General features: G+C 36.4%; 1 protein-coding gene across 1 annotated transcript; it reads left to right on the forward strand.

Moving 5' to 3' along the window:
• The first annotated feature begins 12,852 nt into the window (after window positions 1–12,852).
• On the forward strand, window positions 12,853–15,584 carry LOC114824832 (uncharacterized). Its single transcript, XM_029102172.2, has 5 exons — window positions 12,853–13,169; window positions 13,252–13,344; window positions 14,588–14,658; window positions 14,758–14,820; window positions 14,937–15,584. The coding sequence occupies exons 1-5, from the start codon at window positions 13,106–13,108 to the stop codon at window positions 15,324–15,326; spliced, it is 681 nt and encodes a 226-aa protein (XP_028958005.2). The 5' UTR covers window positions 12,853–13,105; the 3' UTR covers window positions 15,327–15,584.
• The last annotated feature ends 386 nt before the right edge of the window (window positions 15,585–15,970 follow it).

The following is a 15,970-nucleotide window of genomic DNA, read 5'->3' on the forward strand; positions in this document are numbered from 1 at the left end:
CAATCTGTACAATTTTTTTTTTTCAAACAACAAAAAAAAAGGGACCCGTGGACCCTGCCCGTTTCAACCTGGCCGGGTAATGTCCGGTTCCTATATTAGAAAATGTAATCCCCGGCCGGGCCCGGCCCGTTTCCTTTGAACCTAGGTTCGATCAGGTCCCTTCAAAATTGGGCCCGGCCCGGCCCATGCCCAACCTTAACCAACCCCATGAGCCATCGTCCTCTCCGTATGAAAATCAAGGAACCCATATTTTTGGATTGCCAGATTGGGCTTCTGGAAATGGAATCTTCCACCACAATTAGATTGCCATGATTTTTTAAAATATGAAAATGAAAGTATTTGTCTGATTGTGTGCTTTGGCGAGGAAGAAGGTGACTGTTTGGCTACAGGAATAAATGATGTTTGGTTAAGTGTGTGGGAGATTTAAATAAGGACAGATGTCGTTGTTTTATTATGCCACAAAAGATAGTGTGTATATTGGGTACTCCCCGGAGGGTACCCAAGTATTATCCTTGGGATATGGTGTGGAAAAGCTGCTTTGTTGAAGTCCACATAATTTTTTTTAAATTTAAAAAAAAATATATTGGAACCATGTATGTCTTTGGTTCCGGACGGAAGTGTAGGACACTATGACCTGTATATATTGGGAAGTGTGGAAAATATGGGACATCTCTTTTCTTTAAATTATTGTAATAATTTTGAATCATTCATCCTCCCCCTAAGAATAATAATTTACAAAAAATTGGAACTATATTAGATCAAGCCTTTAGTCACAGAAGAAAATGTGGACACGATACCAGTATGTATTGGGATATATTGTAGAGAATTTGCTTTGTTAACGTCCGAATGGATTTAGGTACGACTAAAGTTGTAATATCGTTAGTTGTCATTAGTATTACTGTTTAGTGAAATTATTCTCCATTTGTTAGTGGGGAGGTCTCAGTTTAACTATGAGTTCAAATTTACTTGTCACGTCCCGATTCCGACATATGTCTAGGATCGACATATGACATCACTCAGTACTCGTATATCTAACATACCTGCCTCCAGGATATGGACAAGCACAAGAAATATTCAATTGTGTAGTAATTTTTCATGTACTTTATGGCTACATCTAACCTCTTTGTTAGACTACCTTCGTACCCTCCGACGAGATCAAGCCATTCGTAGTTCACCATTTGTTAAACTATGAACTATTCGTAAAACACTTCCTAGCAGACAACATAGAGTACCACACTACATATCAACCATAAGCCAAACATGAGTTATCATCTTACCAACACACATATGCTTTCCAACACCATTCAACAATCACATCAATCAATAACACATACAATGCACCAAAATGCAGGGTTAGAGCGACACAGTTAGGCAGAAGCTTGCATCCCTGAAGCTTTCTCAATTTAGACCGAATCCAACGAATCAACGAAGTCAACAATGTGATTTCGAACCACTCAACGAAATCCTACAAAATAGGGTTCCGGACCACTTAACGGAACCAAAGTACCAAACAGGATTATGGACCACTCAACAGAATCCAAACCAGGATACGATTTCGGACCACTCAACAGAATTGTAGAGTATAAGGGATTCTGGACCTTTCAACGGAATCTGAGTGGATACGATTTCGGACCACTCAACGAAATCCAGACGAAGCAAGGAATCAGACCACTCAATGGAATCGAGTGGAAGTCTAAGAAACATAACAACGGCTCAAAGAAACAAGACATGAATCAAGTTACTTAATTTAGAATGGCTCAACGAAACGAGATATGAAACAAGGTTCACTAGGAGCCCTCACATTTCATCAAACAATTCAACAAGCACTTCGAATCACATTTCATAAATATCACCAACACACAAGTCAAATCACATTTAATAAACATAGATCAATGGCTAAATATTAAAAAAAAAATCACATTTCAATAGAAATCACATTTATAAAATCAAGTGATATTCACAAAGGATACTAAATACAAAATCAGGGTAATAACCATATCACATATCTTTAAGTCATTCACTAACCAATGTAGGCCCACTAGACTTCACTTAGTCTCTAGTAGTACTAATTTTAGTATTTAAGAACGATTCAAATCATGTTGACCAAAAGTCAACTCTTTGTCAACGGTGGGTTCCACAACCCTACATAATTCGATTTGGAACATCTGCCCATAGATTTCCGATCCGTAACCTCCTAAGAGTCTCATTAATCTTCTAGAACAATATTCTAAAATTTTGAAATGATCCAACGGTCGGATCTTCGCCAATCGCGAAAAATAAATTGCTGTCAACATTTGGTTTTACAAACTTAGAAATTCAATTTGGGAAGATCCGTACGTTGGATTTCCAATCCGTAAGTTCCTAAGGTCCTCAAATATTATGTTTAATAACATATTAACATTCAATGACAATCTAACAGTTGGATCTTTGTTTGCTACATTAGTCAAGTGGAGGACCCTAATGGAACTAGGTCCAAACGATAGAATTTCATCGAACAGAGGTCAATTATGAAATTAGAATATCAAATTTAGCCTAGAAATTTAAAGTTGGCTCACTGGCCAAATGCAACATGAGCCACCGCATGCGGCGGTTTCCAGTAAACGGAAACCCAATTTTCTAACTAACTCCAAAAATTACCAAAATTTTATAAGATTGTAGAGCACAACAAGGGAACAACTTTCATACCTGGGCTGAAGTCCAATTCGGTAGGGAAACGCCTAACCCTAGAATTGGGTGTTCATAAATGGTAGATTTGTCGCATGCACCCATGAAGCCCTCGACTTTGATTTTCACGAAAAGACACCAAATCAACTCAGGTTTTGGGTGGAAATGGAAGAAGACTTGATGCTGAGTTACTTCCAAGTAATGGGTGGCTACAAATCGCCAGAAAAACCACCTGAAAAGGCATCGAAAAACATGCCGGGTTCGATCTCGGCTCAATGGGAGGGATCTGATTTCCTCATTCTCTCATACCTCATTTCCCCTCCTTGCTTTCCCTCTAATTCGCCTGTCTCTCCCTCATTTCTCTCCTTATCTCTCCATCCAAGCCACACACGTGGCACCAAATCAGTGCTCCAGCAAATCTGGAGCCTTCCAGATAATGGTCAAATGACCATTTCACCCTTGTCTTTACTCGTTTATATCTCGTTTGTTATAGCTCCGTTTGGCAAACAATTTTCGCCTATGCACTCATGAGGTCAAGCTCTATCCAAATATGTAAATAAAAGTGACAAAACATATAAGAATTAAATACATTCTTGAAAAATCCGTTTAGTTCATTAAGGTCATTTTCATCCTTTTACTTATCGAAAAAAAAAACTATACGCCGTAATTATAAATGCGTCGAAACTAAGAACACGAAATACATAATTTTAAATAGTGAAATATGGGGACAGGATGTCATAGCCCGTCCCGAAATATTTATTTTCAACAGCGTGAAATTACTTATTTAGCCTTGGACTTTTATGTGGTTATGTGGGTTAAGTTTTATTTGGACCAATTCATAGGTTTTCCTAAGTTTTTGGAACACTTAAGACTTAAAGTGTTTGTTTTGTGTATTGGAAGACCATGTAGGACCACCACACACCGACACACACACTCAACCTTTCCCCAGTGCCCTCTCTCTCCTCTCCCTTTCGATTTTTCTGCAACATCCGTACAAGTGTACGGACAAATCTCGAACCCTCTCATTTAGACGTAGAACTCTAACCTCGAGAACTTGAAAGCTTTAAAACCCCGAGAACTCTAACCCCAAATTTCATGCACTAATTAATGTGAGGTTTTTAGGAGCTTTTAAGGACATAGGGAGCTTTGGATCATCTTCACGAAGCTTGGAGAAGAAAACCCAAGCGATTTGGACATCGGGAAATCAAGTTCGTCGAGTTTTAAGTTTTCGCTGGATTATTGAGCTTTCTCTGGCGAATTTTCATGGATTTCAAGCCTTAAAATTGGTATGGATGTGTTCTTCTAGTTATAAGCTTTAAATTGAGACCAATTTCATGAGTTTTAGTTAAGAAATGACTGATATATAATGATTTTAAGATTTTCCAGTTTCCGGCGACGACGACGGTCGCCGGAGTTCGAAGGTAGGGGATAACGGAATATTCCGTCAACTTTGACGAAATATTCCTAACGGCGACTAATGATGTTGGTTGATTTTAACAAAATATTTCTTAAATTTAACGAAATATTCTTAACAGCCGTTAGGCCTCAGTTAAGGTTTGGCCGCATGTGGGGGAGCGTAGGGTCGTGCCTTCGCCAGCGCATGGCGGCGCGTGGGTGGTCAGAATTTTTTTCTAAAAATATGGGGATGTTCGTGAGGTTCATCTCGTTTGAGCAATATATGAGAAGTTATTAACTGGTTTTGTCTATGTGGTTTAAATAACGTTTATTCAGTTATTTTACATATAGGTGAGACCTATCCAGAGGACGAGCGCAGTTAAGGGCGACTCGGGGGCTACAACCCTTCGACATACCAGTGAGTGGGCTTTTGGTTTTCAATATATATTTATATACTTGATATTTTCCCATAAAATGTGTTTATATGAATTAGTATATGATGAATAATGTGAATTGGTGTTATGGATGCTCAGGTAAGTACCAAGTGAGTTATGTTTTGTTATGTGAAATGTCGACATTGTGAGATGTGATTGAGAGCTCATAAACCTGCACCCCAGGTGATTGTGATTTAGCCACAGATATGGCACATGTCTGTTTATGATGTCACATCCCGCACCATATGCTCACATTGGATCCAATTTAAGTGCACATTCTTGTCGTACAGACCACTATACATGGTTCCGACTCATAGGTGACTAGCGATTTATCGCACAGCTATCATGAGAGCGTAGCATTGAGCATAACTATATTACACACAGTCTTGTCGTACAGACCATTACAGTGGTTCCGACTCGTATGCAGTGTAGTGCCATATAGGTCACTTGTGGTGACTCGAACTAGATCGATTAATGAGTTATGAATTCAGCTGTACAGACCTCTGTAAAGGTTCCAGCTAATATATTGTTGACCATGAACTTATTTGCACCTGAGTTACTTATTATGTTCTATATTTGGCATGGCATACTTATGTTTATAGTTATGTGAAGCATGATTTGAATATATATAGGGGTGTGATATTCACACACCCCATTTTACTTTTCACACACCCTTCTAATTTTCGGCCATAGGATCGAATGAATTAAAGAAAATTAACAAGTAGAAATTAACAAGGGGTGTGTAAGAAGTAAAATAGGGTGTGTGGATAGCACACTCCTATATATATATATATATATTCTATTTCTGGGAAAATTATACATGTTTTACAGCGAGGGGTTAGAACACTTGATAAATGAAATGGTCTTTGAAAAGCTTTGTTTTTGCCCACTCACACTTTATGTTTTGCGCCCTTCCAGGTTCTAAGGAGGAGTGTTTGTTGGTGGCATCGAGGAGTCAACGGCCGTTATGACAGATTATATCTATGCAGGACATCTTTGGGTGTCGTTTAATTAGTATTTGTTTTCTGGGCTGAACTTAGGCTACTTACGCTCTGATTGTGTATCCACACCTATTCTAGTACTTGCCTTGACTAGTACTATTATGAGTTGATTTTTATTTATTCGTATTCCCTATTATCTTTACTACTTCCGCACTATGCACATGGCTACATCACCCTCACGTGATGGTCAGCATGCCTTAACTCGGGTCGGGATGTGTCACGGGATTTCACACTACTTCCACCAATGTTGTTGATATTTTTTTTAGGATTGTACTTGGGTACTCACTAGTGAGTACTCACATTTTGATTGTGATTATTCAGCTTTTGATTTTGTCCAATAATATTTTAGGAGAAATTAGGTTCACATCCTTCTTTTTGCTATTCCATTGATTAAAATCCTATTCATTTTTCAATTTTTGATCAAGGTCCTTGGGTATTAATAACATCATTAATTATTTGAATAATAAAATATTTTTATTTTTAAATATATTCCTTTAGTGTTAAAAACGTCACAATTAGTATATTTATGGTTACATTTTTATCATATATTTTTATTTTTAGTTTGTACCAATTTTTTTTTTCATTTTTAATTTGTACTCATATATTAGTTTCTTTTTGTGCCCATATTTTTTAAAGTTTTATTTGTGTTTGTACCCATGTTTATACCATCACATGACATTGTCTATTTAATCAATGATAGAAAAATTGCATATGGTATATTTATGTTTTATGCCTAAACTTTGTATCATGTATTTATATTTTTAGTTTGTACCCACTTTTAATTTGCAACATTTTTCTTAAATTTTTAGTATTTTCTTTTTAGTTTTATTTTGTACCCATGTATTAATTTCTTTTAGCGCCTATATTTTTTTAAAATTCATTTGTACTCATAATTTTTTTAATCTTTTATATGCACCTTAATTTATTTATAATGTACTCATTCTTCTTTATTAATGTACTACTTTGTTATATGTGAAATGTACCAATTTTTTTGTAAAATGTACCAATTTTTTTGTAAAATGTACCAATTTTTTTAACACTATGGATACATTCTTTTGCTATTTATTATTTCTTATTTTTACATAGTTTTTTTTTCATTTATTCAATCAAAATGTTTGAATTTTTTTTATTGTAACCGTTTATAATAGTATTATAATGAGGGATTTTAAATTTATAGGATTATAAATCTCAAAAAATATCAAACAATTAATGTCAAAACTATAAAAATATAAATATTAATTGTAATACAATGAGGTGTACAAAGTCAATGGACTTTGATCAAACTTTGAATATCATTAAGGTTTTAGTAAAAGAATGTTAAGGATTAGGGACCTCATCCAAAGTTTCCCAATATTTTATCACATATTTTATTGTTTTGAAAAATAATGCACATATGTTAATAACTTTTCTTGGGTAATAAAAAAATAAAGAACATATGACATTTCTTGAATCGGCCAAAATCAGAAAGTGAGTACATAGATTGGTGAGTATTTATGTATTTAGGGTTAGACTATTATTTAATCTCTGAGAAAAATTTGGCCTTCTTTTTTTAATGCTTGATTTGACCCAATTATGTATTTTGAATGTGGAATGCTTGCTAACATCAAATACCTAAATGTTGGAACCAAATCCAACCTGCAAAACAGTAAAACAATTGTGAGCAATCCTTAAACCCAGGGGGAGATGGGTGTTCATGCCAAAAGCTTTCCAACGGTCAAGTAAGTGAATGATTTTTAGACTTAAGCAGTGAGCAAGAGAATTGAAGTGTATAGATTGTGTTACCGTGGATGCGTCCTAGGTGGGTGTATTTATAGTGTGGGAGAGAGACCTTTTTAGGATATAATCCTCGTTCTAAGCTGAAAGAATCCTAAATGATATATAGTAAGTAGATATTGTATCCTCTTAGGAGTTGTGATTACTTGCAGCGCAGGCCTATCCTAAGATTGTAGGGACTCCAAGAGACTTATAGGCTCTGATTGTGTCCATATTCGGATCAGATCACATATGGAACAAGCATGGTCATCTAACGAAGTCGTTAGGACTCCGCCTAGTGCCCCAGAGTAGAATGATGGTAGCACCCTGTTTCGTCTGATACAGCTCCACCCAGAGTTAGAGCTAGTGAGTCCATGATCGAACTTCTAAGGTAACAACAATAGAATTAGACTCACTCTGGCCTTGAAAAATCATGGTCCCCCGCTGAATTCATTAAAAAAACAATTTCTCAGCAAGTTAACCTACTATTAAGGAATACCATAATTATGGTTCATGAATTTTCATTGCTGGAGTAAGGCAGATCGAAATACTAATACCTCAAAAGTTCTATCATGGACTCAACAACTTCAGCCGCGAAGCTGCATAAATGGATCATGGAGCAGTGTTGTCACTGTCATCCTGTTTCGGAGCAGTGAGTGAAGTTCGTCAACTTCACTAAGATTGACCATACTTGTTCAGTAAGACATAGAAACCTGATCCAATAAGGAATCAGCCATGTTTCCTACATTATTGGAATCCTTACAATCTAAGGATTGACGTGTGGCTAAAGTAATCATACTCCTAAAAGGATGCAATATCTACTCCAAGGTATAATCTAAGATTGTCCCAGTTTAACATGAATTCCATTTTCTAAAAGGACTTTATCTTGATTGGTATAAATACACCATTCTTAGATTCATATCTAGTAACACAGTTATGCACACTTATTCTCTTGCATATAGCTTGAGTTTCATATATTTTTTACTAACTTGGCCGTCATAAAGCCTTTGACCTGCACCCCTAGTCCTTGGCTGCTTACGTTGTTTGTTCTTTTACATGTTAAACGAGTTTGTGCATCTCCTCCACACACGGTGGTGCACACATTTAGTTTTAGCAAAAATGTTTGTTATACAAACAAAAACAAAAAGTCGAACACAATGAACACATAAAATCGCAGCATGGATATTCAATTGATATCTAAATACGTCTATATTATATCATGAAACTCCTAACTAAAATATGTTGCTACCAGGTATTATATTTATATCCATATGGCAAAGCATAGAAATTAAGACTAACAATTTTGTTAGAAAAATCTAACAATAATAATAATCATGGCTTTAATCAGCCCCTTTTTTTGTTACCTAATTAAAAGGTAAAATTGAAGAACATAGGTTGGGAAAACAAAATCACAAAGAATACATGAAACCGACACCTGAAGCAAAAAGGATGGTGCGGAGGTGGGATGCATACCTATTGTATAGACTGGTAGACAACCCGCGGAAAAGATATCTATGGGATAGGCATGGTGGAAAAGAAGGCAATAAGAGGAGGAAGAAGAATACTGCTTTGAATCTTCAACAATGACTACCATGGTGGACAGAAAATATATAAATCAATTTGCACACATGTGGATGCAAATTTTCGCCTTATTCTTCTTGAACAAAAATGCACCTGCAAAATAATCAAGACCTAAAATCAAGGCCAAGAGCCTCACGTGCCCACGATGAATGGGGGAGCTTTGGCCGAAGAATCTCCGATGCTAAAGTTAGAATTTGAGAGAAAGTGTTTAAAGAATTTTTGGGAGAGAATTAGACTTAGGTTTTTGGAAAAATGAGGGGCTATATATAAGAGTGTGGCCGACCCTATTAGGAGAATTGGGACTCGCCACATATGGTTGATTTGTGGGATTGATTGCAAAATATTATGTAAATAATATCTTGTAATTAGTTTGGTAATTAATCAATTAATTTGCTAATTAATCCCAATTTGAAAAGAATAATTGGAAATTACCTTGTGGATGAGGATTTGATGAGGAGAGATGAGAGGGTTTTAAAAGAATATCATTTTGACACCTGTCACCTCGATTGAGCCTTTATTGTCTGTTGCATGCGCGTAAGAATTTCGGTGTGCCTTAAGGTAATTTTTTCTTTTTATCCAAAGTTCAAGTGTTGCCTCCATATTTTTCTTAATTATTTTTGGCTCCACAAACCTAGACTATGTATTGACTGGTAAAAGAAGGAAACATATTGTCAGGAAGATCATCTTGCATGCATTCATCTTTGAACTAGGATTCTCTTCCCCTCTTGTTTTCATTTTCTTCCATTTTCTCTTCTCATATTCTTTATTTTGTCTTTATATTCTATATAAAACAATATAAAATATTGATGTGATTTAATCATAATCGTTCATATAGGAAATGAGGGAAGGAGGAAAAAAAAGAAGGGAGAGATAATCCTACTCCCTTTCATCTTCTTGGATCTCTCTTTTTCCTGACGACAGATTGAATATTTTTCTTCTTATTGCAGCTTCCTCTTCTCGCCGCATTCTTCAACCCTATTCAACAGTTACCCTTGTGACGGCATCTTCATCTTTGGAGGGCCCTTGCAGTCACATGTCATTGGAATTGAAATAACCAGAGGATTCATGGTCAATGGTGTTTGACTGGAGAGGGTGATTGATGGGGTGGGCAAGGGTGGTGGTGATTGATGTTGGGTCAAGTTTCAACTTAATTTAACTATAATTATATTTAAAATAATAATTAGTAGATAAGTAATTCAAGTTGGCTAATAAAAAGATAAAAATTACAAAGTAGTTAATGCTTAGATGTGTAACCCAAAATCGTCTGTGTATCATATACTTGGAACAATCCAACTGATGGTCCGAAGCCCTGTTGGAATTTTGATAAAGTATCTCTCAAATCTTCCATTATCTAAAGAAAAGACGCCGATGTCAGGATATGTAAATAATTCTTGAACTACTGAATGAGTTGAATTATCAGCAAAGTAAATGCAATTGCTGTTTAACTCTCTAAAATCACTCGCCCGAAGAGAGAAGGAAGAACAGTCAGTCAAAAATAATACTTGGCCATCCAAACTTTGTACAACAAGAAATTTGCTACTCTCAGTGTCAATTTTGAATACTCGAAAGCAACTTACCCTATAATATCTGGGATTCTCATCTTCGTCATCAATGTCAGATTCATTGTCGCTGGAATATACGACATTCTCATCTTCACTATCAATGTCAGATTCATTGTCGCTAGAATATATGGCATTCTCTTCTTCGTATCAATGTCAGATTCATTGTCGCTGGAATATATGGTATTCTCCTCTTCAGTATCAATGTCAAATTCATTGTCGCTGAAATATTAATTTGCCATTCTCCTCTTCTTCCTCCTCATCATCCTGGTCATCTTGATAATTATCATCAAAGTTCTGTTCCACCTGATCATAACCATCCTCATTGTCCGCGTTTCTTGGAGCTTGAAAAATATGATGCCATTTATGGATTAACAGGACTTCATTGTTGGTTGATTCCAATAAGGACTTCCATGCGCCATTGTACGTCACTGTGTAGCACTCGTGATGATAAATGTCTGGTTCAATCGGTTCGATATTATCATATATCAACATCAATTCCACTGCATGATCATCTCCAAATTGTAAGCTGTGAGCTACAATAAGCTCATTCTTAGTTTCACTAGTCACCAAAGAGTATAGCTTTCCTTGTACTGGAAAACAATAACTGGTCATGACCGTCATTTTCATCTAATACCTCAAAGACACTCCATGTTTTGTCCCCAGGTCTACATAAACCCAATACATTATGCGAATCAAAAATTGCCGCCACCATGCATCCTGGATGATCGACATCTGAGGTAGATAACGCAGTATGAATGAAGAGACTGGAGGCACCATGAAGTTTCCATTCTTTTGCTTCTACAAAAATTTGGAAAGATGGAATTGTTGTCAAGGATGGAAGTTGGCGTTGGGCTCCCGAAATAGGGTTGAATAGAAACATATCTTTTTCCTTTTCTTTGACCATAAATAACCACCCTTTACTAGAACCAAATAACTTCCCTCTTTGAATTGGCTCTGGCACCCTCAACTTGTGAAATTTGCCACCATCGAAAGGGCTGAGAAACCTCATGCGGTCGTCACAGATTCGAGGGAGTAATAACCAGGGGAGCTCTTGAGCACCACGGACGTCTCCCCGCATACAAACGCCCAAGACTTGCATGATAAGCCTAGGCGTATTCGATCACTTAAATTCAGGCGCCTTACAACAATCTCCAAGATATCACCATGTGTTCTATGCCACCTACACTACTCGACGTCTGATGTCTTGAAGAATTCAAGAGGTAATAGTTTCTTGAGCTTGAAGAAAGGGAACCAGCTTCTCAAAGAGAGGTAGTCACCCAAATTTTGATAAACCCAAAATAGATCACTCATCTCTCTCTTTAATTATATGCAGAAAAGATTAAAGAAAGATAAATGGTCGATATTCAATTCTTGGATGTCAATGCTCTATTTATAGGACTGCAGCTTATAGTTATTCATATCCGTGTTTACAGTGTTTTATTCTTCTCTCTTAATTTGATTTCCATAAAAAAATTAAAGGGCTTTCCAATAATTATTCTAATTTAGTGGCACCAATTTCCACTTTGATCATGTAGATTGTTAGTTAAAATATTGCAAATGAGATTTTATATACTTCATTAATCAACGAGTGTCTTGGGAGCAGCCTCTCCATAAATGGGGGTAAGGCTAGCCGACATTCACCTCTCCCAGACCCTGCGTAAAGCGGGAGCCTTGTGCACTGGGTACAAAATACGACATTTTTAATCAACGAGTGTCTGTTGTGCATGAGATTTAAACTCAAGACTTACAATAAAGTGGAGATTAGATGCTACTAAATTAACGTATCATAATGAATTTTGTTATCTCTAATTAGCGATTTAAATATATCATTAATGATCCTTGCATCCTGTTTTCTGCATAAGAAGTGGTGGGTGATCCTGCTAGACTGACAAAATTAAATATGACGATAACAGTACACAAATTTTGTTTCATGAAGGGTTTGTATCTGGCCTTATCAAGTCAGATATGTAACAAGTTGACATGATAAGAATACATTTCTTTCTTAATTGGTCGGATTCTTGATTATTCACGACATTTAACACTCCAGTACACGTGTTTATAAATGTTGCATAATGCGGTATATTTAAAATTTTATATCCTATTAACAAAATAAAAAAATTAATGAGTAAAATTGACAAATATCATAAGATTAAATTTATGAACAGATTGATCTTTTTTAGCCCATTGTGAAGTTAATCCTACCCCCTCCTCTTAATTGTAGAGAATATTGTTTGTTGAGAGGTTGAATTTGTGGTGGGAATATTTTCACCCGACACGAGTACGATAAAACACAAAATGTCGCTAAACAATCTTTTTCCTGAAAAATGTGATGACAGAACAGTGACCCAATCAAGAAAGGCCCATATTTTACGAAAAATAAAAAAATAAAAAGGCCCAGAGTGAATAATGGGTCTGAAGGCCCGAGTGTTGAAGATTAATATCTAAAATTCTAAAGAAACTAATGAAAAGAGTTTGAAAACTTTGAGTTTTAACGATAAGGACAAAATAAAAGGTAAAATAAATAGTATCAGGATTAACTTTTTAATGTAAAATTATGATTTTTCGTTAAAATAAACAGTACTGTAAACTTTTCGTTATAGTTTCCAAAATTCAAATGCAGCAAAATTAGAATCAAAGAAAATAAAAATTGCCGTTTCGTCAAATCTTGTCGCAGCCAAAAACCCTAAACCCTTTGAGAGCACAGACAGAGAGGAAGATGGGAAATACAAGCAAAGACCTTCTGCAATTCGAGCACAAAAGGGCTTCAACTTCACATTTAGGTCTCTCTCTCTCTCTCTCTCTCGCGCGCGCTCGCTTTCCGTGGAAACTCATGTAGCTTACTCTGGGTGTATTCTCTTGCAGAAAGCACGCTACTTGTCTGTAAAAATGCCTCAACGAAGAAAGCTCAACCCGAAGGGAAACCCGGCCCTGCTCTTCCTCTTCCCAAAAGCCAAGGTTCTCGATTTTTTCCCTTTTTTTTTTTTTTTTTTTTTTCAATTGTGAAAACTTCAATTTAAAGGAATTTGAATTGTGGGTTCTTGGTAAGAGATTAAATCTGAGATCGATTTGATATGATGGGCACATATATGAATGTTTTTATTTTCCAGCTGGTAATTTTCTATGTTGGTTTCTACTTGGCCGGCTAAATAATGTTTAATTCTCAAATGGGTCTATAATTTGGTGATGGATGCTTAATTTCTTTTATACAAGGTCTCGATGCTAATCAGTTAATCAGCATAATGCCTGTGCTGCTTGTCTTCTTTTTACATTTCCCCTATTTATATTTTGTTTTGGAACTTGCTAAGTTACTAAGTTGTAGTGGTTTGAGTTATAACTTAGAAGGGTGTGACTCAAGTCTCCTGTCATTGGGCTTGTCTCATCCTTCATAAACCTGCGCTGAAATTTCATAGTTTAATTCGACGAGATGGGATTATTTTTGTGCTGTTTATCTTTTCTTGGCCCCTGGTGTTATTATTTTCTTCCTCTTTTGGTTCGTTGGCAAGAATCTTGCTTGAGATAGAGGGTAGTAAGTACTTCATTGTTGGCTTGAGATTGGCTTCAAATCTCTGTTCATGTCTATCCACTACAATCAATTACATACCTTACCTTGGAATTCTGTTTCTCATACATTGTTTCCGTATTCATATTTTTCCGGTTCAGTAGAGAATTTCTACCTTTACATGTCAATTAGTTTTTCGTTCTCTCTTTCATTAGAGAACTTGCTTTACTTAGTTCTAGCTGAATTTTCTCAAATGTTTAGTAGTCAATGTGATGCTTTATACGCTAGCTGATGATTGTGTATGTCGTGAAGGGGTCATAACAATGGTTTAGCGTTGAGAAAAATCAAATGTGTGGCATGTGTGGCATGATCTCAGGTTAGAGGATTTCTGCAATTGGGCAAGCCTATGCCCCAAGTATTTAGTTGTTTTAGGCAACTGAAGTCTTCATTGATGATCAGGAATGGTGACGATCGAAATTTGAAATAGATTAGAGAATGTTGTAGTATCAAATCTGAGGCTGAAGAGACGGATGTTCTAAACTGTTTTGCCTTGCCCCCTTTTTTTTTTTTAGCTCAAACAGAAGTTTTCAATTTATCATGTACTTGAGATTCTCTGCTTCTGTTTTATTTGTAGTTTTGTTTTGTTAGAAGTACCTTGCAAAATTTTGTTCACAGTATTTGCTTGCTTGGGCTGTGCAGTTTTGGGACAAGTAAGGGACTTCTTGGGAGTCATATCAGAAGCTAACGAACGACTAAAGCAGGATGCAAAGGTTGGCATATTGACCTTGCAACCAAATCTAGATTGTTTATCCCGATTCTAACATCCTTTAAAACACCTAACCTGTGTTTTCTCATTTACTGATATGTAGGATAATCCAGAAAACTACGATATTGAAGTGCTCACTGGAAATGAATCTCAAGTCGTTAATATGGTCCCTATCTCTCTTTCGCTCTTGTTCTTGCGCATGCACACACATACACATACACGCTCACAGATTATTGATCCCCTTGGATAATAACTGATTTGTGGGTGGATCTGAATTGACAGGAGTTGATGCTGGGCGTTGCTGATCTTCAAACTCCTGAGGCTGTGGCTGCTGCTGAATCTGCAATTGTTGGTTGTCAGCCTGTTATACCATTGGCCATCAACAGTAGCGGAGAGGAATCAGAGGATAGCAGTGATGGTGACAGCAGCAGCGATGATAGTGACGACGAAGATGGTTCCGATGATAGTAGCAGCAATGATAATGACGACGAAGATAGTGATGAAATCAAAGATGATACAATTGATAAAGAGGATAAGAAAACAACCTCTCATGCAAGACTCAAAACACGCAAGTCGGATAAAGATAATTCTATGAGTGAAGATGCTGGTAACAATCGGTCCCAAAAACGACCGAAAATTGTTGAGCTCTCACGAAAGTCTTGTGAGATCTAGTCATATATAGAGTTAATGTTTATGGAACTATCAATTTATTGTAATAGTTGGGCAGTTCTTAAGACTTCCACACAGTGAGAAGGGCATATGATGAATGATTCTGGGAGACTCTGGAAGAGACAACGAGTTGTATGAAGAGTACAAAATATCATTATATAGTTAATGTGATTTCGTATGTAATTTCACGGTTTCACCCAAATCATTCTAAGTACGATGTTTGTCGATGAATTTTATGATGAAAGGTAATTGTTCTGCAAATTTATCAGTTCTGCTAAGTTCTTCTGCCACTCAAACTGTATACAGTTCGAGGTGAATCTACGATTGTAACTTCTTCTAACATCGAATGAACAACGCTTAAAATGTAGAAGAAAATCCTTTGGCAACATTGTCATGCATTTGGTACATACCACAGAGGAAACTTAAAATTTAAGTTACAAAGGCAATTACATCGACATCTCTAGGATGACACCACATCGGGCCGGAGTCGGATTTGCCCTGCCATATCCGGCTCCACAAAAATTTTACCATCCCTATCCCCGTCCCCATAAACAAAGGGATTTAGTTGTAAATTTTTTTTTTTTGTACAAGCGATAATGTGGTTCAAATTCACCTTTCACGAAAATAGAACCTAATACCTCTCACTT

The sequence above is a fragment of the Malus domestica genome, chromosome 05 (assembly GCF_042453785.1).
Source record: "Malus domestica chromosome 05, GDT2T_hap1".
Taxonomy (NCBI): domain Eukaryota; kingdom Viridiplantae; phylum Streptophyta; class Magnoliopsida; order Rosales; family Rosaceae; genus Malus; species Malus domestica.

Bases quoted from the DNA above. Each gene is read 5' to 3' on its own strand.
- LOC114824832 (XM_029102172.2), top strand. From the start codon at position 13,106: ATGGGAAATACAAGCAAAGACCTTCTGCAATTCGAGCACAAAAGGGCT. The intron at 13,170-13,251 runs GTCTCTCTCTCT...ATTCTCTTGCAG, and splicing joins GGCTTCAACTTCACATTTAG to AAAGCACGCTACTTGTCTGT. The intron at 14,659-14,757 runs GTTGGCATATTG...ACTGATATGTAG, and splicing joins GACTAAAGCAGGATGCAAAG to GATAATCCAGAAAACTACGA.